The following is a 20647-nucleotide window of genomic DNA, read 5'->3' as shown; positions in this document are numbered from 1 at the left end:
GTCCTCAAGGGTGTGTGGCCAAATGAAAATTATATCGTCGATGAATCTTTTCCAAAACATTGGAGTACGCCCCATTGGGGCATTTTGTAAAATATGTTGTTCTATAGTTGTCATAAATATGTTGGCATAGTTGGGAGCGAAGGGGCTCCCCATTGCAGTGCCTTGAATTTGTTGATAAAATCTACCATTAAAGGTAAAATAGTTGTGTTTAAGTATGAATACCATCATTTGTTTGATGTAACTTGTACGCATTGGCGGGGTGTCCCCATAATAATTCCGGATGGCCTCGAGGCATGCCTCGATCCCCTCGTCCTGGGGGATGTTGGTGTATAGAGATTTGACGTCTAGCGTAACCAGCCACGAGTTTGGTGGAATGCTAGTGTGTATTTCGAATATTTGTTGTAAAAAATGAGTGGTGTCTTTTATATATGAGGCACTTTCCTCGACTATCGGTCTAAGATAGTGATCAAGATAGGACGAGAGTTTCTCCGTAGGGGAGCCGCAACCCGACAGTATAGGCCTCCCTGGGATGCCCTCCTTGTGAATTTTTGGTAACAAATAGAATACCGGTGTTCGAACCTTCGTGTTAGGTGTAAGATATTCGAAAAGTGTTTCATCAATACGGTAGTTGTGGAGGAGATGTGTTAAAAAAGTTGTAATCTCGGCGGATGTTTCGATGGTATGATCTACTGGATGTTCTTTGTAAAAGTTTGCATCATCAAGTTGTTTTGTGGCCTCGCGTAAATACATGTCTTTAGGCCATAGTACAATTTTGCCTCCTTTGTCGGCTTTTTTTATTGAAATATTGTCTATTTGTTTTAGGCTACGAATGGCCTCTTGCTCCTCTTTTGAAATATTTAGAGGGTTGTAGTAGTTTTGTGTGTATAGGTTTAAAATGTCTGAGTGTACGTTATCAAGATACTTGTAAATGTTGGGGTTTCGAACAGATTCAGGTTCCCAACTCGATTTCCCCCTAAATGGAGAGGCAGTTGTATCACTTTTGGTGTCCTTGAAGTGGACTTGTAGGAGCATTTTTCTTCTGAATTCATTAAATGATTGTAATGTTGTATGTATATTTACACTTTTCGGTGTGACAACGAAGTTTAAGCCTTTGTTTAAAACCTTTTCTTGTAACGAATTAAGTTTCAAATCACTGAGATTGACAATATTGCTGTATCGCACGTTGTGAGATTGTTGTGTTTTGTTTAAAAGGTATTTGCGTGTTGATGATTTTTGTGTTTTCGCTTTCACGCGATGTTTTCTATTTTGGCCTAAGATCTTTCTAAGGCGTGTTTTGGTATGTTGATTCGTGAATATACGTGTACCCTCGGATCCTGTATGCAGCGAGAACAATAGAAGACAATGTAAATGAGGTTTGATAGTATAGTTGTAAAATAAGATAAAAAAATTTTTTTATGTATATTGTTAAAGTTATATGTATAATTATGAGTTCAAAATTGTTCAACGCCGTTCGCGTTTCCGCTTATTGCCTGTTGTTGAGACCTCTCTGGTTCCTTTGTATCGTATGTGTTTATCCATGGCCAGGGTTTCTGCCCCCGATACAATACCAGCGTATGCACCGGGATATCTTTTTCTGGCCATGTTTATGTAGTTTTGTGTGAGATCATCTTGCGATGACCTCATTGATTCGTGATGGGAGGCCAGTATGTTGCACATGGTCCTGGCGAACGTGCAACAGGCCTCTGCCACTTGTTTTTGTAAATCCGACGAGAAATCGTTTCTGTATCGGACGTTGACCTCCGGGTAGAGAAAAGTCGGATATCGACCTTTCTCTGCGTGTCTCTGAAATTCTTCAGATTTGTCCTGGTGGTAGAAGCTACTCGCCAGGCTGTTGGATATAAGGGCAGTCAATTTGCTGTTCTGCTCTTGATATGTCCCACTATTGTGCTGGCTGGTGGAGTGTGTTTTTTCGGACCTCTTTCTGAGAGGGGCGGAGGACTGTTGTTTTTTCTTCGGTATTTTGTAACCAGAGAGGCCATGCCTGGTGTTTTCGGGTGTGCGTTGGCCACATTCAAGAGGTTCCTCCTCGCTGGTGGTTTCCAGCACCATGTCCAGAAGTTCTTTTGTGTTATCTGTGCAAGTATAGGTATAGCAATGTTGTGAGATGTGTTGTGTGATATTACTCTATATATACAGAAACATATACACACATATGAATATTTGTATATAGGTTTCACCATTTGGATGATATGTATACAAAGCTTTTTGTTCTCGATAATTTTCTGGACAACCAAACCTATGTAGTCGTTCCCGTACCATAAAGGTGGGTCGTGTGATGTTTCATAGGTTGCACGATGTACCAATATCATAGATATGTAGATACAAAGATATATTTTCTTATGTGTACATTGCGTTTGCTTTATATGTACATGTTTATATGTGCACCGACCGGTGTATGCTTTGCGAATTCTGGTATATATTGGTAGAAACATGAATTTTGGCTATATATGTAACGAGTATCATATGAAATACTTGTATAGAGTGCTAAACCATGTGAGGAGAACGAACATTATAGGTGTGGATAATTTGTAATTTGTAAAGTAGAAATGTAGTACCTTTCTTGGTGGTGGATGAATCGCGTGTGTCTTCTTTGTCGTTTGAAAGGTAATTGCTGGCCATTATGACGTGCTGATTTTGTGGATAGTCTTGTGTTATATCAACAAGCGCAGGCGTAGATTTGAGCGAGAGTGAAGCTCAGGGGCTGTTGTATGCCTATTTGTGGAGCATATGATTGAGAGGTCTTGTGGTTATCGTCATGTCAGGCATCCACAGTGATGATGTACGAACAGCAAACATGACCGATGAGGGCGCCGCAGTAGACAAGCCTGAAGCGTTCTCCCGCGGAGATCTTGGGTTCCACCAACGTAGCAATGTTTGTTTGAAACCATACAAATAACAAGCTCAGCTTGTCAGAAAACTAAGAAAAAATGGTGTAATACCAACCGCAGCCCTGCTGTACCGGGCGCTGTCCCACAGTCTTGTGCCGAACGAAACCTGGGAGCCAGTATGCTATTGAAGTACTGTACCCGCATTAAAGGGGCGTGTTTCAGCATAGGCATTCTATACTGTTTATTCTCTTTCATACAGAGTGTTATATATGTACACAAACATATCAATATATCTATACATATATATACACATCTGTATGATATATTTTGTGATTATGAGTCCTTGCTAGCTCCTCAGCTAATCCACCAGGCAGAGCATTTCGGGGCTTATGATCAGTATGCTCTTTTACACCTGGGTGCCCCCTCACCCCTGCGTCCAGGGATGATGCCAGCAAAGGTGTGTTAATATGTTGTAGCAGTGTACATAAAATATGTATATTGTAGCCATAGAGGCATGTATCATCCTTTGAATGTAGAAGTATGTTGCATATATAGACAAATGGTTATAAAATTGGGATATCTTGTTTATGCAGATAAATCGCGAATAGAAAAAGCATTGGAGTCTGGTGTGACATAATAGTAATGTTGATGGTGTGGTATCGAGGTATCTTACAATGTCATATGATGCTCAAAATTTAGTATGAGTGAACCAATCTCCAAGGTTGTTGTGCCTTTGTAAGGCGAGAATGGGGGTTTTTGACCATATGTTTTGTAATTCTTTATCCTTTGTTATAATATTCCAGTGTTTTTTGAGAATTTCACGGATGTGAATGGTGCGGTTGTCATAGGGTATAATGAAGGGTAAAACAGAGCCTTTCGGTGTGGAAAAACTGCCGTCATTTATTTGTTTAGATTCAAGTAGCTGCGATTGCGATAGTCTAATGACCTTATTGAACTGTTCATTTATATCATTGATCTGATATCCCCTTATGATGAGGTTGTTTTTTAATTCTTGTAATTTTGAATATAGCTCTTCGTCACTTGTGATCACTCTTCTGTAACGTAAGGCCTGGCTGTAAATGATTCCAGTTTTACAACTCCATGGGTGGAAGGAATCACCGTGTAAGAGATTGCAAGTGTCTGTTGGTTTTTGGTAGAGTGAGGTGGTAATTCCCCCCTCTTTGTGTAAGTTTATTGTTGTATCCAAGAAGTGTATATTTGAATTGGAATAATTTGCTTCAAACTTTATTGTTTTGTGGACGGTGTTGGTGTATTGTATAAAATTTTGTAGGTCCTCAAGGGTGTGTGGCCAAATGAAAATTATATCGTCGATGAATCTTTTCCAAAACATTGGAGTACGCCCCATTGGGGCATTTTGTAAAATATGTTGTTCTATAGTTGTCATAAATATGTTGGCATAGTTGGGAGCGAAGGGGCTCCCCATTGCAGTGCCTTGAATTTGTTGATAAAATCTACCATTAAAGGTAAAATAGTTGTGTTTAAGTATGAATACCATCATTTGTTTGATGTAACTTGTACGCATTGGCGGGGTGTCCCCATAATAATTCCGGATGGCCTCGAGGCATGCCTCGATCCCCTCGTCCTGGGGGATGTTGGTGTATAGAGATTTGACGTCTAGCGTAACCAGCCACGAGTTTGGTGGAATGCTAGTGTGTATTTCGAATATTTGTTGTAAAAAATGAGTGGTGTCTTTTATATATGAGGCACTTTCCTCGACTATCGGTCTAAGATAGTGATCAAGATAGGACGAGAGTTTCTCCGTAGGGGAGCCGCAACCCGACAGTATAGGCCTCCCTGGGATGCCCTCCTTGTGAATTTTTGGTAACAAATAGAATACCGGTGTTCGAACCTTCGTGTTAGGTGTAAGATATTCGAAAAGTGTTTCATCAATACGGTAGTTGTGGAGGAGATGTGTTAAAAAAGTTGTAATCTCGGCGGATGTTTCGATGGTATGATCTACTGGATGTTCTTTGTAAAAGTTTGCATCATCAAGTTGTTTTGTGGCCTCGCGTAAATACATGTCTTTAGGCCATAGTACAATTTTGCCTCCTTTGTCGGCTTTTTTTATTGAAATATTGTCTATTTGTTTTAGGCTACGAATGGCCTCTTGCTCCTCTTTTGAAATATTTAGAGGGTTGTAGTAGTTTTGTGTGTATAGGTTTAAAATGTCTGAGTGTACGTTATCAAGATACTTGTAAATGTTGGGGTTTCGAACAGATTCAGGTTCCCAACTCGATTTCCCCCTAAATGGAGAGGCAGTTGTATCACTTTTGGTGTCCTTGAAGTGGACTTGTAGGAGCATTTTTCTTCTGAATTCATTAAATGATTGTAATGTTGTATGTATATTTACACTTTTCGGTGTGACAACGAAGTTTAAGCCTTTGTTTAAAACCTTTTCTTGTAACGAATTAAGTTTCAAATCACTGAGATTGACAATATTGCTGTATCGCACGTTGTGAGATTGTTGTGTTTTGTTTAAAAGGTATTTGCGTGTTGATGATTTTTGTGTTTTCGCTTTCACGCGATGTTTTCTATTTTGGCCTAAGATCTTTCTAAGGCGTGTTTTGGTATGTTGATTCGTGAATATACGTGTACCCTCGGATCCTGTATGCAGCGAGAACAATAGAAGACAATGTAAATGAGGTTTGATAGTATAGTTGTAAAATAAGATAAAAAAATTTTTTTATGTATATTGTTAAAGTTATATGTATAATTATGAGTTCAAAATTGTTCAACGCCGTTCGCGTTTCCGCTTATTGCCTGTTGTTGAGACCTCTCTGGTTCCTTTGTATCGTATGTGTTTATCCATGGCCAGGGTTTCTGCCCCCGATACAATACCAGCGTATGCACCGGGATATCTTTTTCTGGCCATGTTTATGTAGTTTTGTGTGAGATCATCTTGCGATGACCTCATTGATTCGTGATGGGAGGCCAGTATGTTGCACATGGTCCTGGCGAACGTGCAACAGGCCTCTGCCACTTGTTTTTGTAAATCCGACGAGAAATCGTTTCTGTATCGGACGTTGACCTCCGGGTAGAGAAAAGTCGGATATCGACCTTTCTCTGCGTGTCTCTGAAATTCTTCAGATTTGTCCTGGTGGTAGAAGCTACTCGCCAGGCTGTTGGATATAAGGGCAGTCAATTTGCTGTTCTGCTCTTGATATGTCCCACTATTGTGCTGGCTGGTGGAGTGTGTTTTTTCGGACCTCTTTCTGAGAGGGGCGGAGGACTGTTGTTTTTTCTTCGGTATTTTGTAACCAGAGAGGCCATGCCTGGTGTTTTCGGGTGTGCGTTGGCCACATTCAAGAGGTTCCTCCTCGCTGGTGGTTTCCAGCACCATGTCCAGAAGTTCTTTTGTGTTATCTGTGCAAGTATAGGTATAGCAATGTTGTGAGATGTGTTGTGTGATATTACTCTATATATACAGAAACATATACACACATATGAATATTTGTATATAGGTTTCACCATTTGGATGATATGTATACAAAGCTTTTTGTTCTCGATAATTTTCTGGACAACCAAACCTATGTAGTCGTTCCCGTACCATAAAGGTGGGTCGTGTGATGTTTCATAGGTTGCACGATGTACCAATATCATAGATATGTAGATACAAAGATATATTTTCTTATGTGTACATTGCGTTTGCTTTATATGTACATGTTTATATGTGCACCGACCGGTGTATGCTTTGCGAATTCTGGTATATATTGGTAGAAACATGAATTTTGGCTATATATGTAACGAGTATCATATGAAATACTTGTATAGAGTGCTAAACCATGTGAGGAGAACGAACATTATAGGTGTGGATAATTTGTAATTTGTAAAGTAGAAATGTAGTACCTTTCTTGGTGGTGGATGAATCGCGTGTGTCTTCTTTGTCGTTTGAAAGGTAATTGCTGGCCATTATGACGTGCTGATTTTGTGGATAGTCTTGTGTTATATCAACAAGCGCAGGCGTAGATTTGAGCGAGAGTGAAGCTCAGGGGCTGTTGTATGCCTATTTGTGGAGCATATGATTGAGAGGTCTTGTGGTTATCGTCATGTCAGGCATCCACAGTGATGATGTACGAACAGCAAACATGACCGATGAGGGCGCCGCAGTAGACAAGCCTGAAGCGTTCTCCCGCGGAGATCTTGGGTTCCACCAACGTAGCAATGTTTGTTTGAAACCATACAAATAACAAGCTCAGCTTGTCAGAAAACTAAGAAAAAATGGTGTAATACCAACCGCAGCCCTGCTGTACCGGGCGCTGTCCCACAGTCTTGTGCCGAACGAAACCTGGGAGCCAGTATGCTATTGAAGTACTGTACCCGCATTAAAGGGGCGTGTTTCAGCATAGGCATTCTATACTGTTTATTCTCTTTCATACAGAGTGTTATATATGTACACAAACATATCAATATATCTATACATATATATACACATCTGTATGATATATTTTGTGATTATGAGTCCTTGCTAGCTCCTCAGCTAATCCATCTTATTTATCATACTTCTACATTCAAAGGATGATACATGCCTCTATGGCTACAATATACATATTTTATATACACTGCTACAACATATTAACACACCTTTGCTGGCATCATCCCTGGACGCAGGGGTGAGGGGGCACCCAGGTGTAAAAGAGCATACTGATCATAAGCCCCGAAATGCTCTGCCTGGTGGATTAGCTGAGGAGCTAGCAAGGACTCATAATCACAAAATATATCATACAGATGTGTATATATATGTATAGATATATTGATATGTTTGTGTACATATATAACACTCTGTATGAAAGAGAATAAACAGTATAGAATGCCTATGCTGAAACACGCCCCTTTAATGCGGGTACAGTACTTCAATAGCATACTGGCTCCCAGGTTTCGTTCGGCACAAGACTGTGGGACAGCGCCCGGTACGGCAGGGCTGCGGTTGGTATTACACCATTTTTTCTTAGTTTTCTGACAAGCTGAGCTTGTTATTTGTATGGTTTCAAACAAACATTGCTACGTTGGTGGAACCCAAGATCTCCGCGGGAGAACGCTTCAGGCTTGTCTACTGCGGCGCCCTCATCGGTCATGTTTGCTGTTCGTACATCATCACTGTGGATGCCTGACATGACGATAACCACAAGACCTCTCAATCATATGCTCCACAAATAGGCATACAACAGCCCCTGAGCTTCACTCTCGCTCAAATCTACGCCTGCGCTTGTTGATATAACACAAGACTATCCACAAAATCAGCACGTCATAATGGCCAGCAATTACCTTTCAAACGACAAAGAAGACACACGCGATTCATCCACCACCAAGAAAGGTACTACATTTCTACTTTACAAATTACAAATTATCCACACCTATAATGTTCGTTCTCCTCACATGGTTTAGCACTCTATACAAGTATTTCATATGATACTCGTTACATATATAGCCAAAATTCATGTTTCTATCAATATATACCAGAATTCGCAAAGCATACACCGTTCGGTGCACATATAAACATGTACATATAAAGCAAACGCAATGTACACATAGGAAAATATATCTTTGTATCTACATATCTATGATATTGGTACATCGTGCAACCTATGAAACATCACACGACCCACCTTTATGGTACGGGAACGACTACATAGGTTTGGTTGTCCAGAAAATTATCGAGAACAAAAAGCTTTGTATACATATCATCCAAATGGTGAAACCTATATACAAATATTCATATGTGTGTATATGTTTCTGTATATATAGAGTAATATCACACAACACATCTCACAACATTGCTATACCTATACTTGCACAGATAACACAAAAGAACTTCTGGACATGGTGCTGGAAACCACCAGCGAGGAGGAACCTCTTGAATGTGGCCAACGCACACCCGAAAACACCAGGCATGGCCTCTCTGGTTACAAAATACCGAAGAAAAAACAACAGTCCTCCGCCCCTCTCAGAAAGAGGTCCGAAAAAACACACTCCACCAGCCAGCACAATAGTGGGACATATCAAGAGCAGAACAGCAAATTGACTGCCCTTATATCCAACAGCCTGGCGAGTAGCTTCTACCACCAGGACAAATCTGAAGAATTTCAGAGACACGCAGAGAAAGGTCGATATCCGACTTTTCTCTACCCGGAGGTCAACGTCCGATACAGAAACGATTTCTCGTCGGATTTACAAAAACAAGTGGCAGAGGCCTGTTGCACGTTCGCCAGGACCATGTGCAACATACTGGCCTCCCATCACGAATCAATGAGGTCATCGCAAGATGATCTCACACAAAACTACATAAACATGGCCAGAAAAAGATATCCCGGTGCATACGCTGGTATTGTATCGGGGGCAGAAACCCTGGCCATGGATAAACACATAAGATACAAAGGTACCAGAGAGGTCTCAACAACAGGCAATAAGCGGAAACGCGAACGGCGTTGAACAATTTTGAACTCATAATTATACATATAACTTTAACAATATACATAAAAAAATTTTTTTATCTTATTTTACAACTATACTATCAAACCTCATTTACATTGTCTTCTATTGTTCTCGCTGCATACAGGATCCGAGGGTACACGTATATTCACGAATCAACATACCAAAACACGCCTTAGAAAGATCTTAGGCCAAAATAGAAAACATCGCGTGAAAGCGAAAACACAAAAATCATCAACACGCAAATACCTTTTAAACAAAATACAACAATCTCACAACGTGCGATACAGCAATATTGTCAATCTCAGTGATTTGAAACTTAATTCGTTACAAGAAAAGGTTTTAAACAAAGGCTTAAACTTCGTTGTCACACCGAAAAGTGTAAATATACATACAACATTACAATCATTTAATGAATTCAGAAGAAAAATGCTCCTACAAGTCCACTTCAAGGACACCAAAAGTGATACAACTGCCTCTCCATTTAGGGGGAAATCGAGTTGGGAACCTGAATCTGTTCGAAACCCCAACATTTACAAGTATCTTGATAACGTACACTCAGACATTTTAAACCTATACACACAAAACTACTACAACCCTCTAAATATTTCAAAAGAGGAGCAAGAGGCCATTCGTAGCCTAAAACAAATAGACAATATTTCAATAAAAAAAGCCGACAAAGGAGGCAAAATTGTACTATGGCCTAAAGACATGTATTTACGCGAGGCCACAAAACAACTTGATGATGCAAACTTTTACAAAGAACATCCAGTAGATCATACAATCGAAACATCCGCCGAGATTACAACTTTTTTAACACATCTCCTCCACAACTACCGTATTGATGAAACACTTTTCGAATATCTTAAACCTAACACGAAGGTTCGAACACCGGTATTCTATTTGTTACCAAAAATTCACAAGGAGGGCATCCCAGGGAGGCCTATACTGTCGGGTTGCGGCTCCCCTACGGAGAAACTCTCGTCATATCTTGATCACTATCTTAGACCGATAGTCGAGGAAAGTGCCTCATATATAAAAGACACCACTCATTTTTTACAACAAATATTCGAAATACACACTAGCATTCCACCAAACTCGTGGCTGGTTACGCTAGACGTCAAATCTCTATACACCAACATCCCCCAGGACGAGGGGATCGAGGCATGCCTCGAGGCCATCCGGAATTATTATGGGGACACCCCGCCAATGCGTACAAGTTACATCAAACAAATGATGGTATTCATACTTAAACACAACTATTTTACCTTTAATGGTAGATTTTATCAACAAATTCAGGGCACTGCAATGGGGAGCCCCTTCGCTCCCAACTATGCCAACATATTTATGACAACTATAGAACAACATATTTTACAAAATGCCCCAATGGGGCGTACTCCAATGTTTTGGAAAAGATTCATCGACGATATAATTTTCATTTGGCCACACACCCTTGAGGGCCTACAAAATTTTATACAATACACCAACACCGTCCACAAAACAATAAAGTTTGAAGCAAATTATTCCAATTCAAATATACACTTCTTGGATACAACAATAAACTTACACAAAGAGAGGGGAATTACCACCTCACTCTACCAAAAACCAACAGACACTTGCAATCTCTTACACGGTGATTCCTTCCACCCATGGAGTTGTAAAACTGGAATCATTTACAGCCAGGCCTTACGTTACAGAAGAGTTATCACAAGTGACGAAGAGCTATATTCAAAATTACAAGAATTAAAAAACAACCTCATCATAAGGGGATATCAGATCAATGATATAAATGAACAGTTCAATAAGGTCATTAGACTATCGCAATCGCAGCTACTTGAATCTAAACAAATAAATGACGGCAGTTTCTCCACACCGAAAGGCTCTGTTTTACCCTTCATTATACCCTATGACAACCGCACCATTCACATCCGTGAAATTCTCAAAAAACACTGGAATATTATAACAAAGGATAAAGAATTACAAAACATATGGTCAAAAACCCCCATTCTCGCCTTACAAAGGCACAACAACCTTGGAGATTGGTTAACTCATACTAAATTTTGAGCATCATATGACATTGTAAGATGCCTCGATACCACACCATCAACATTACTATTATGTCACACCAGACTCCAATGCTTTTTCTATTCGCGATTTATCTGCATAAACAAGATATCCCAATTTTATAACCATTTGTCTATATATGCAACATACTTCTACATTCAAAGGATGATACATGCCTCTATGGCTACAATATACATATTTTATATACACTGCTACAACATATTAACACACCTTTGCTGGCATCATCCCTGGACGCAGGGGTGAGGGGGCACCCAGGTGTAAAAGAGCATACTGATCATAAGCCCCGAAATGCTCTGCCTGGTGGATTAGCTGAGGAGCTAGCAAGGACTCATAATCACAAAATATATCATACAGATGTGTATATATATGTATAGATATATTGATATGTTTGTGTACATATATAACACTCTGTATGAAAGAGAATAAACAGTATAGAATGCCTATGCTGAAACACGCCCCTTTAATGCGGGTACAGTACTTCAATAGCATACTGGCTCCCAGGTTTCGTTCGGCACAAGACTGTGGGACAGCGCCCGGTACGGCAGGGCTGCGGTTGGTATTACACCATTTTTTCTTAGTTTTCTGACAAGCTGAGCTTGTTATTTGTATGGTTTCAAACAAACTTAGCTGAGGAGCTAGCAAGGACTCATAATCACAAAATATATCATACAGATGTGTATATATATGTATAGATATATTGATATGTTTGTGTACATATATAACACTCTGTATGAAAGAGAATAAACAGTATAGAATGCCTATGCTGAAACACGCCCCTTTAATGCGGGTACAGTACTTCAATAGCATACTGGCTCCCAGGTTTCGTTCGGCACAAGACTGTGGGACAGCGCCCGGTACAGCAGGGCTGCGGTTGGTATTACACCATTTTTTCTTAGTTTTCTGACAAGCTGAGCTTGTTATTTGTATGGTTTCAAACAAACATTGCTACGTTGGTGGAACCCAAGATCTCCGCGGGAGAACGCTTCAGGCTTGTCTACTGCGGCGCCCTCATCGGTCATGTTTGCTGTTCGTACATCATCACTGTGGATGCCTGACATGACGATAACCACAAGACCTCTCAATCATATGCTCCACAAATAGGCATACAACAGCCCCTGAGCTTCACTCTCGCTCAAATCTACGCCTGCGCTTGTTGATATAACACAAGACTATCCACAAAATCAGCACGTCATAATGGCCAGCAATTACCTTTCAAACGACAAAGAAGACACACGCGATTCATCCACCACCAAGAAAGGTACTACATTTCTACTTTACAAATTACAAATTATCCACACCTATAATGTTCGTTCTCCTCACATGGTTTAGCACTCTATACAAGTATTTCATATGATACTCGTTACATATATAGCCAAAATTCATGTTTCTACCAATATATACCAGAATTCGCAAAGCATACACCGGTCGGTGCACATATAAACATGTACATATAAAGCAAACGCAATGTACACATAAGAAAATATATCTTTGTATCTACATATCTATGATATTGGTACATCGTGCAACCTATGAAACATCACACGACCCACCTTTATGGTACGGGAACGACTACATAGGTTTGGTTGTCCAGAAAATTATCGAGAACAAAAAGCTTTGTATACATATCATCCAAATGGTGAAACCTATATACAAATATTCATATGTGTGTATATGTTTCTGTATATATAGAGTAATATCACACAACACATCTCACAACATTGCTATACCTATACTTGCACAGATAACACAAAAGAACTTCTGGACATGGTGCTGGAAACCACCAGCGAGGAGGAACCTCTTGAATGTGGCCAACGCACACCCGAAAACACCAGGCATGGCCTCTCTGGTTACAAAATACCGAAGAAAAAACAACAGTCCTCCGCCCCTCTCAGAAAGAGGTCCGAAAAAACACACTCCACCAGCCAGCACAATAGTGGGACATATCAAGAGCAGAACAGCAAATTGACTGCCCTTATATCCAACAGCCTGGCGAGTAGCTTCTACCACCAGGACAAATCTGAAGAATTTCAGAGACACGCAGAGAAAGGTCGATATCCGACTTTTCTCTACCCGGAGGTCAACGTCCGATACAGAAACGATTTCTCGTCGGATTTACAAAAACAAGTGGCAGAGGCCTGTTGCACGTTCGCCAGGACCATGTGCAACATACTGGCCTCCCATCACGAATCAATGAGGTCATCGCAAGATGATCTCACACAAAACTACATAAACATGGCCAGAAAAAGATATCCCGGTGCATACGCTGGTATTGTATCGGGGGCAGAAACCCTGGCCATGGATAAACACATACGATACAAAGGAACCAGAGAGGTCTCAACAACAGGCAATAAGCGGAAACGCGAACGGCGTTGAACAATTTTGAACTCATAATTATACATATAACTTTAACAATATACATAAAAAAATTTTTTTATCTTATTTTACAACTATACTATCAAACCTCATTTACATTGTCTTCTATTGTTCTCGCTGCATACAGGATCCGAGGGTACACGTATATTCACGAATCAACATACCAAAACACGCCTTAGAAAGATCTTAGGCCAAAATAGAAAACATCGCGTGAAAGCGAAAACACAAAAATCATCAACACGCAAATACCTTTTAAACAAAACACAACAATCTCACAACGTGCGATACAGCAATATTGTCAATCTCAGTGATTTGAAACTTAATTCGTTACAAGAAAAGGTTTTAAACAAAGGCTTAAACTTCGTTGTCACACCGAAAAGTGTAAATATACATACAACATTACAATCATTTAATGAATTCAGAAGAAAAATGCTCCTACAAGTCCACTTCAAGGACACCAAAAGTGATACAACTGCCTCTCCATTTAGGGGGAAATCGAGTTGGGAACCTGAATCTGTTCGAAACCCCAACATTTACAAGTATCTTGATAACGTACACTCAGACATTTTAAACCTATACACACAAAACTACTACAACCCTCTAAATATTTCAAAAGAGGAGCAAGAGGCCATTCGTAGCCTAAAACAAATAGACAATATTTCAATAAAAAAAGCCGACAAAGGAGGCAAAATTGTACTATGGCCTAAAGACATGTATTTACGCGAGGCCACAAAACAACTTGATGATGCAAACTTTTACAAAGAACATCCAGTAGATCATACCATCGAAACATCCGCCGAGATTACAACTTTTTTAACACATCTCCTCCACAACTACCGTATTGATGAAACACTTTTCGAATATCTTACACCTAACACGAAGGTTCGAACACCGGTATTCTATTTGTTACCAAAAATTCACAAGGAGGGCATCCCAGGGAGGCCTATACTGTCGGGTTGCGGCTCCCCTACGGAGAAACTCTCGTCCTATCTTGATCACTATCTTAGACCGATAGTCGAGGAAAGTGCCTCATATATAAAAGACACCACTCATTTTTTACAACAAATATTCGAAATACACACTAGCATTCCACCAAACTCGTGGCTGGTTACGCTAGACGTCAAATCTCTATACACCAACATCCCCCAGGACGAGGGGATCGAGGCATGCCTCGAGGCCATCCGGAATTATTATGGGGACACCCCGCCAATGCGTACAAGTTACATCAAACAAATGATGGTATTCATACTTAAACACAACTATTTTACCTTTAATGGTAGATTTTATCAACAAATTCAAGGCACTGCAATGGGGAGCCCCTTCGCTCCCAACTATGCCAACATATTTATGACAACTATAGAACAACATATTTTACAAAATGCCCCAATGGGGCGTACTCCAATGTTTTGGAAAAGATTCATCGACGATATAATTTTCATTTGGCCACACACCCTTGAGGACCTACAAAATTTTATACAATACACCAACACCGTCCACAAAACAATAAAGTTTGAAGCAAATTATTCCAATTCAAATATACACTTCTTGGATACAACAATAAACTTACACAAAGAGGGGGGAATTACCACCTCACTCTACCAAAAACCAACAGACACTTGCAATCTCTTACACGGTGATTCCTTCCACCCATGGAGTTGTAAAACTGGAATCATTTACAGCCAGGCCTTACGTTACAGAAGAGTGATCACAAGTGACGAAGAGCTATATTCAAAATTACAAGAATTAAAAAACAACCTCATCATAAGGGGATATCAGATCAATGATATAAATGAACAGTTCAATAAGGTCATTAGACTATCGCAATCGCAGCTACTTGAATCTAAACAAATAAATGACGGCAGTTTTTCCACACCGAAAGGCTCTGTTTTACCCTTCATTATACCCTATGACAACCGCACCATTCACATCCGTGAAATTCTCAAAAAACACTGGAATATTATAACAAAGGATAAAGAATTACAAAACATATGGTCAAAAACCCCCATTCTCGCCTTACAAAGGCACAACAACCTTGGAGATTGGTTCACTCATACTAAATTTTGAGCATCATATGACATTGTAAGATACCTCGATACCACACCATCAACATTACTATTATGTCACACCAGACTCCAATGCTTTTTCTATTCGCGATTTATCTGCATAAACAAGATATCCCAATTTTATAACCATTTGTCTATATATGCAACATACTTCTACATTCAAAGGATGATACATGCCTCTATGGCTACAATATACATATTTTATGTACACTGCTACAACATATTAACACACCTTTGCTGGCATCATCCCTGGACGCAGGGGTGAGGGGGCACCCAGGTGTAAAAGAGCATACTGATCATAAGCCCCGAAATGCTCTGCCTGGTGGATTAGCTGAGGAGCTAGCAAGGACTCATAATCACAAAATATATCATACAGATGTGTATATATATGTATAGATATATTGATATGTTTGTGTACATATATAACACTCTGTATGAAAGAGAATAAACAGTATAGAATGCCTATGCTGAAACACGCCCCTTTAATGCGGGTACAGTACTTCAATAGCATACTGGCTCCCAGGTTTCGTTCGGCACAAGACTGTGGGACAGCGCCCGGTACAGCAGGGCTGCGGTTGGTATTACACCATTTTTTCTTAGTTTTCTGACAAGCTGAGCTTGTTATTTGTATGGTTTCAAACAAACATTGCTACGTTGGTGGAACCCAAGATCTCCGCGGGAGAACGCTTCAGGCTTGTCTACTGCGGCGCCCTCATCGGTCATGTTTGCTGTTCGTACATCATCACTGTGGATGCCTGACATGACGATAACCACAAGACCTCTCAATCATATGCTCCACAAATAGGCATACAACAGCCCCTGAGCTTCACTCTCGCTCAAATCTACGCCTGCGCTTGTTGATATAACACAAGACTATCCACAAAATCAGCACGTCATAATGGCCAGCAATTACCTTTCAAACGACAAAGAAGACACACGCGATTCATCCACCACCAAGAAAGGTACTACATTTCTACTTTACAAATTACAAATTATCCACACCTATAATGTTCGTTCTCCTCACATGGTTTAGCACTCTATACAAGTATTTCATATGATACTCGTTACATATATAGCCAAAATTCATGTTTCTACCAATATATACCAGAATTCGCAAAGCATACACCGGTCGGTGCACATATAAACATGTACATATAAAGCAAACGCAATGTACACATAAGAAAATATATCTTTGTATCTACATATCTATGATATTGGTACATCGTGCAACCTATGAAACATCACACGACCCACCTTTATGGTACGGGAACGACTACATAGGTTTGGTTGTCCAGAAAATTATCGAGAACAAAAAGCTTTGTATACATATCATCCAAATGGTGAAACCTATATACAAATATTCATATGTGTGTATATGTTTCTGTATATATAGAGTAATATCACACAACACATCTCACAACATTGCTATACCTATACTTGCACAGATAACACAAAAGAACTTCTGGACATGGTGCTGGAAACCACCAGCGAGGAGGAACCTCTTGAATGTGGCCAACGCACACCCGAAAACACCAGGCATGGCCTCTCTGGTTACAAAATACCGAAGAAAAAACAACAGTCCTCCGCCCCTCTCAGAAAGAGGTCCGAAAAAACACACTCCACCAGCCAGCACAATAGTGGGACATATCAAGAGCAGAACAGCAAATTGACTGCCCTTATATCCAACAGCCTGGCGAGTAGCTTCTACCACCAGGACAAATCTGAAGAATTTCAGAGACACGCAGAGAAAGGTCGATATCCGACTTTTCTCTACCCGGAGGTCAACGTCCGATACAGAAACGATTTCTCGTCGGATTTACAAAAACAAGTGGCAGAGGCCTGTTGCACGTTCGCCAGGACCATGTGCAACATACTGGCCTCCCATCACGAATCAATGAGGTCATCGCAAGATGATCTCACACAAAACTACATAAACATGGCCAGAAAAAGATATCCCGGTGCATACGCTGGTATTGTATCGGGGGCAGAAACCCTGGCCATGGATAAACACATACGATACAAAGGAACCAGAGAGGTCTCAACAACAGGCAATAAGCGGAAACGCGAACGGCGTTGAACAATTTTGAACTCATAATTATACATATAACTTTAACAATATACATAAAAAAATTTTTTTATCTTATTTTACAACTATACTATCAAACCTCATTTACATTGTCTTCTATTGTTCTCGCTGCATACAGGATCCGAGGGTACACGTATATTCACGAATCAACATACCAAAACACGCCTTAGAAAGATCTTAGGCCAAAATAGAAAACATCGCGTGAAAGCGAAAACACAAAAATCATCAACACGCAAATACCTTTTAAACAAAACACAACAATCTCACAACGTGCGATACAGCAATATTGTCAATCTCAGTGATTTGAAACTTAATTCGTTACAAGAAAAGGTTTTAAACAAAGGCTTAAACTTCGTTGTCACACCGAAAAGTGTAAATATACATACAACATTACAATCATTTAATGAATTCAGAAGAAAAATGCTCCTACAAGTCCACTTCAAGGACACCAAAAGTGATACAACTGCCTCTCCATTTAGGGGGAAATCGAGTTGGGAACCTGAATCTGTTCGAAACCCCAACATTTACAAGTATCTTGATAACGTACACTCAGACATTTTAAACCTATACACACAAAACTACTACAACCCTCTAAATATTTCAAAAGAGGAGCAAGAGGCCATTCGTAGCCTAAAACAAATAGACAATATTTCAATAAAAAAAGCCGACAAAGGAGGCAAAATTGTACTATGGCCTAAAGACATGTATTTACGCGAGGCCACAAAACAACTTGATGATGCAAACTTTTACAAAGAACATCCAGTAGATCATACCATCGAAACATCCGCCGAGATTACAACTTTTTTAACACATCTCCTCCACAACTACCGTATTGATGAAACACTTTTCGAATATCTTACACCTAACACGAAGGTTCGAACACCGGTATTCTATTTGTTACCAAAAATTCACAAGGAGGGCATCCCAGGGAGGCCTATACTGTCGGGTTGCGGCTCCCCTACGGAGAAACTCTCGTCCTATCTTGATCACTATCTTAGACCGATAGTCGAGGAAAGTGCCTCATATATAAAAGACACCACTCATTTTTTACAACAAATATTCGAAATACACACTAGCATTCCACCAAACTCGTGGCTGGTTACGCTAGACGTCAAATCTCTATACACCAACATCCCCCAGGACGAGGGGATCGAGGCATGCCTCGAGGCCATCCGGAATTATTATGGGGACACCCCGCCAATGCGTACAAGTTACATCAAACAAATGATGGTATTCATACTTAAACACAACTATTTTACCTTTAATGGTAGATTTTATCAACAAATTCAAGGCACTGCAATGGGGAGCCCCTTCGCTCCCAACTATGCCAACATATTTATGACAACTATAGAACAACATATTTTACAAAATGCCCCAATGGGGCGTACTCCAATGTTTTGGAAAAGATTCATCGACGATATAATTTTCATTTGGCCACACACCCTTGAGGACCTACAAAATTTTATACAATACACCAACACCGTCCACAAAACAATAAAGTTTGAAGCAAATTATTCCAATTCAAATATACACTTCTTGGATACAACAATAAACTTACACAAAGAGGGGGGAATTACCACCTCACTCTACCAAAAACCAACAGACACTTGCAATCTCTTACACGGTGATTCCTTCCACCCATGGAGTTGTAAAACTGGAATCATTTACAGCCAGGCCTTACGTTACAGAAGAGTGATCACAAGTGACGAAGAGCTATATTCAAAATTACAAGAATTAAAAAACAACCTCATCATAAGGGGATATCAGATCAATGATATAAATGAACAGTTCAATAAGGTCATTAGACTATCGCAATCGCAGCTACTTGAATCTAAACAAATAAATGACGGCAGTTTTTCCACACCGAAAGGCTCTGTTTTACCCTTCATTATACCCTATGACAACCGCACCATTCACATCCGTGAAATTCTCAAAAAACACTGGAATATTATAACAAAGGATAAAGAATTACAAAACATATGGTCAAAAACCCCCATTCTCGCCTTACAAAGGCACAACAACCTTGGAGATTGGTTCACTCATACTAAATTTTGAGCATCATATGACATTGTAAGATACCTCGATACCACACCATCAACATTACTATTATGTCACACCAGACTCCAATGCTTTTTCTATTCGCGATTTATCTGCATAAACAAGATATCCCAATTTTATAACCATTTGTCTATATATGCAACATACTTCTACATTCAAAGGATGATACATGCCTCTATGGCTACAATATACATATTTTATGTACACTGCTACAACATATTAACACACCTTTGCTGGCATCATCCCTGGACGCAGGGGTGAGGGGGCACCCAGGTGTAAAAGAGCATACTGATCATAAGCCCCGAAATGCTCTGCCTGGTGGATTAGCTGAGGAGCTAGCAAGGACTCATAATCACAAAATATATCATACAGATGTGTATATATATGTATAGATATATTGATATGTTTGTGTACATATATAACACTCTGTATGAAAGAGAATAAACAGTATAGAATGCCTATGCTGAAACACGCCCCTTTAATGCGGGTACAGTACTTCAATAGCATACTGGCTCCCAGGTTTCGTTCGGCACAAGACTGTGGGACAGCGCCCGGTACAGCAGGGCTGCGGTTGGTATTACACCATTTTTTCTTAGTTTTCTGACAAGCTGAGCTTGTTATTTGTATGGTTTCAAACAAACATTGCTACGTTGGTGGAACCCAAGATCTCCGCGGGAGAACGCTTC

At 40.0% G+C, this 20647-nt stretch overlaps 6 protein-coding genes across 6 annotated transcripts; 4 read left to right on the top strand and 2 right to left on the bottom strand.

Moving 5' to 3' along the window:
- Positions 1-90: 90 nt before the first annotated feature.
- Positions 91-2709, bottom strand: LOC148959010 (uncharacterized). The gene is made up of 2 exons (XM_089111379.1): positions 2577-2709; positions 91-2093 (listed from the first exon to the last, which is right to left on the bottom strand). Exons 1-2 carry the CDS (start codon positions 2638-2640, stop codon positions 1462-1464), a joined length of 696 nt encoding a protein of 231 aa, XP_088967505.1. The 5' UTR covers positions 2641-2709; the 3' UTR covers positions 91-1461.
- Positions 2710-4230: 1521 nt separating this feature from the next.
- On the bottom strand, positions 4231-7309 carry LOC148959009 (uncharacterized). Its single transcript, XM_089111378.1, has 2 exons — positions 6717-7309; positions 4231-6233 (listed from the first exon to the last, which is right to left on the bottom strand). Exons 1-2 carry the CDS (start codon positions 6778-6780, stop codon positions 5602-5604), a joined length of 696 nt encoding a protein of 231 aa, XP_088967504.1. The 5' UTR covers positions 6781-7309; the 3' UTR covers positions 4231-5601.
- Positions 7310-7320: 11 nt separating this feature from the next.
- Positions 7321-9682, top strand: LOC148959008 (uncharacterized). The gene is made up of 2 exons (XM_089111383.1): positions 7321-8181; positions 8665-9682. Exons 1-2 carry the CDS (start codon positions 8118-8120, stop codon positions 9294-9296), a joined length of 696 nt encoding a protein of 231 aa, XP_088967509.1. The 5' UTR covers positions 7321-8117; the 3' UTR covers positions 9297-9682.
- A 43-nt stretch (positions 9683-9725) lies between these two features.
- On the top strand, positions 9726-11974 carry LOC148959007 (uncharacterized). The gene has a single exon (XM_089111384.1). The coding sequence runs from the start codon at positions 9726-9728 to the stop codon at positions 11358-11360; it is 1635 nt and encodes a 544-aa protein (XP_088967510.1). The 3' UTR covers positions 11361-11974.
- A 38-nt stretch (positions 11975-12012) lies between these two features.
- LOC148959006 (uncharacterized) lies at positions 12013-15125 on the top strand. Its single transcript, XM_089111372.1, has 2 exons — positions 12013-12639; positions 13123-15125. Exons 1-2 carry the CDS (start codon positions 12576-12578, stop codon positions 13752-13754), a joined length of 696 nt encoding a protein of 231 aa, XP_088967498.1. The 5' UTR covers positions 12013-12575; the 3' UTR covers positions 13755-15125.
- A 1521-nt stretch (positions 15126-16646) lies between these two features.
- Positions 16647-19265, top strand: LOC148959005 (uncharacterized). The gene is made up of 2 exons (XM_089111373.1): positions 16647-16779; positions 17263-19265. Exons 1-2 carry the CDS (start codon positions 16716-16718, stop codon positions 17892-17894), a joined length of 696 nt encoding a protein of 231 aa, XP_088967499.1. The 5' UTR covers positions 16647-16715; the 3' UTR covers positions 17895-19265.
- The last annotated feature ends 1382 nt before the right edge of the window (positions 19266-20647 follow it).

The sequence above is a fragment of the Rhopilema esculentum genome, chromosome 11 (assembly GCF_057945365.1).
Source record: "Rhopilema esculentum isolate cy_ngs chromosome 11, ASM5794536v1, whole genome shotgun sequence".
In the NCBI taxonomy this organism is placed as follows: Eukaryota; Metazoa; Cnidaria; class Scyphozoa; order Rhizostomeae; family Rhizostomatidae; genus Rhopilema; species Rhopilema esculentum.
Note: the sequence above shows the minus strand (reverse complement) of the source record. Positions and strands in the feature narration are given on the sequence as shown.

Excerpts from the sequence above, each read along its gene's own strand:
- LOC148959009 (XM_089111378.1), bottom strand. The coding sequence starts at position 6,780 with ATGGCCAGCAATTACCTTTCAAACGACAAAGAAGACACACGCGATTCA. Across the intron at positions 6,234-6,716 it reads TTCATCCACCACCAAGAAAG|ATAACACAAAAGAACTTCTG; the intron begins GTACTACATTTC and ends ATACTTGCACAG.
- LOC148959005 (XM_089111373.1), top strand. The coding sequence starts at position 16,716 with ATGGCCAGCAATTACCTTTCAAACGACAAAGAAGACACACGCGATTCA. Across the intron at positions 16,780-17,262 it reads TTCATCCACCACCAAGAAAG|ATAACACAAAAGAACTTCTG; the intron begins GTACTACATTTC and ends ATACTTGCACAG.
- LOC148959008 (XM_089111383.1), top strand. The coding sequence starts at position 8,118 with ATGGCCAGCAATTACCTTTCAAACGACAAAGAAGACACACGCGATTCA. Across the intron at positions 8,182-8,664 it reads TTCATCCACCACCAAGAAAG|ATAACACAAAAGAACTTCTG; the intron begins GTACTACATTTC and ends ATACTTGCACAG.
- LOC148959006 (XM_089111372.1), top strand. The coding sequence starts at position 12,576 with ATGGCCAGCAATTACCTTTCAAACGACAAAGAAGACACACGCGATTCA. Across the intron at positions 12,640-13,122 it reads TTCATCCACCACCAAGAAAG|ATAACACAAAAGAACTTCTG; the intron begins GTACTACATTTC and ends ATACTTGCACAG.
- LOC148959007 (XM_089111384.1), top strand. The coding sequence starts at position 9,726 with ATGCTCCTACAAGTCCACTTCAAGGACACCAAAAGTGATACAACTGCC.
- LOC148959010 (XM_089111379.1), bottom strand. The coding sequence starts at position 2,640 with ATGGCCAGCAATTACCTTTCAAACGACAAAGAAGACACACGCGATTCA. Across the intron at positions 2,094-2,576 it reads TTCATCCACCACCAAGAAAG|ATAACACAAAAGAACTTCTG; the intron begins GTACTACATTTC and ends ATACTTGCACAG.